The sequence below is a fragment of the Triticum dicoccoides genome, chromosome 5A, assembly GCF_002162155.2.
Source record: "Triticum dicoccoides isolate Atlit2015 ecotype Zavitan chromosome 5A, WEW_v2.0, whole genome shotgun sequence".
Taxonomy (NCBI): Eukaryota; Viridiplantae; Streptophyta; class Magnoliopsida; order Poales; family Poaceae; genus Triticum; species Triticum dicoccoides.
In genome coordinates, this window is record NC_041388.1 from 346,453,571 (window position 1) to 346,455,653 (window position 2,083).

At 40.7% G+C, this 2,083-nt stretch overlaps 1 protein-coding gene across 1 annotated transcript in view; it reads left to right on the forward strand.

Moving 5' to 3' along the window:
• Nucleotides 1-962, forward strand: part of LOC119299516 (putative pumilio homolog 8, chloroplastic) — a 4,205-nt gene extending 3,243 nt beyond the window's left edge. Inside the window, exons 4-6 of the mRNA XM_037576725.1 lie at nt 25-283; nt 369-512; nt 584-962. Coding sequence (XP_037432622.1) covers nt 25-283; nt 369-485 — 376 coding nt within the window. The 3' untranslated portion in view covers nt 486-512; nt 584-962. The remainder of the gene's footprint in view (nt 1-24; nt 284-368; nt 513-583) is intronic.
• The last annotated feature ends 1,121 nt before the right edge of the window (nt 963-2,083 follow it).

The following is a 2,083-nucleotide window of genomic DNA, read 5'->3' on the forward strand; positions in this document are numbered from 1 at the left end:
TTTCTCTTTCATTTTTTCTTCCAGAAACTACATTGTTCAGTACGTCCTGAAACAAAGAAACCCATCGTACTTGGCAATTATCGCATCCCGCTTCAGGTCTAATTATGTGACACTCTCAAGACAAAGATATAGCAGCAATGTGGTTGAAACGTGCCTAGAAGTTTTTAATGACAGAGATCGATCTAACATTGTTCATGAATTGATTCTGTATCATCCCTTCAGAGATTTAGTGTCAGATGAGTTTGCTAATTATGTCATCTCTAGAGCCCTTACAACCTGCAAGGTAATCTGCCTCGGCCATGATTTGTTTTCATAGTATATTTTCTAGCTCAGAAACAGATATGCTAAGAGTTCCTTGCTGTGTCCAGGTTCCTCTTCGGGATCGATTGGCCACTGCTATCCTTTCCCTTCAAAATGTCAATCGCCGTCACCCTCATTGTCTGAAGATGTTCAACACACTTTCTGAGCTTGGCTACAGATATTGAAAAGAAAATAAATTTCAGACCTAATAGGTAACAGACACTTTTCTCTATATGTTGCTATATTGATTGGCACTGTACTTATTCAGCAGCCATCTTTGCAGGGTTTCGGGAGAAGTTGTTCCTTTATATTATAAGCAGTTCTGGCTGGGGATGTTGTCAACTCATCTGGTGGGCGTCGTTCCTTTTGTAGTGTGCTGGTCACACTTTGTCTCGAGATTAGGATTGTTTGGGCGAGGGGTACCAAAACTCTCTTGAGACAAATACCCCCATCCAAACACACCTTTTAGTTTGTGTGAACTTGAATTTGCCTTGTGGTTTGTTGTGCCCATTTCTGTATGTGAGATGTCTCCAGGCGTTGTTGTTAGTTGTTACTTCTGTAGTTTGCTGCCTGTTGTTAAAAAGAGTGAACAATGGTTGTGTGAGATGTTAAGGTGGTTGTGCGACTAGTTTTTATCAATGCTGTTGTGGAACTTCAGTATTCTATTTCGCAAAGCATATTCAACCAAAACAAGACTTATCTTTTTTACATCTGTCGTACTCAACATGCAAATACATCTAACTTTTTTTATGCAAACTTATATAAATGTTTTAAACACTGACTACATAGGAGTCAGTGGCATCAAGATCGGGGAAGTCCACCCATGCGCCTCACTAAATTTACACGGTGTTCATATTTCAACTTTTCTAGATTGTTTTCGTAACCTAAGAGTATTTATTCCTACATTGCCTATGTATTTTCTACGTGAGAAGTCTGTCGTTTGACTAAGCACCTCTTTTTGGTGACTGGGTACACCATTGATTGATTTCTAACATCGGACTTATTGGATCAAACTTCTTGTTGGGATGATGCTGAGTCACAGCTCCAATTGCTTGGTTGGACCGCTTTCTAGTGAGTGGAAAATATTACGTACCTGCAGTTTGCGATCTTACATAGGAGTTCCAATCTGATTCAAAATTTGTGATCTTACAACCTTGCAACCCACCTTTGTTTCAACTAAAATCAATTGATCTCCTTGATTGTTGAATTAGTACAGAGTGTACAACACATATCTGAGAGGGGGAGTATAGTCCAAATGCCCTACACAAAAGGCACGCAGGCCATGCGTCGGGTGGAGATCTAAAGAATACGATAACATGTACATGCAACGTTACAAACTCATGTTAATGTTGGAACACAGCCGGAGAGGATGTTCAGGCACGAACTAATTGTAAAACTTGAGATTGGTGAAAACATCTGCAAATTGAGAGCTCAATGGAACATGCAGAACCCGTGCTTCACCAAGGGTAACATAGTCATAAACCAAGTGTAGATCATTTTCCACATGTTTGGTACGTTGATGTTGTACCGGACTTGAAGAGACATACCTTACACTAATGCTGTCGAATAAACAAGTGTGGCGCGAGAAGGAGGGTGATGTAGTTCATCAAGGAGCCGACCCAGCATGATTCTGTCGAGCAATTTGCAATGGTATAGTATTCTCCCTTTGCACTCGACCGTGATATTGTGTGTTGTTTGGATGACCAGGACACCAAGTTTTTTTTTGAACGGTCACCAGGGGGGGAGAGCTTCCCCACCTGAATATATTACGACTCAAATGATG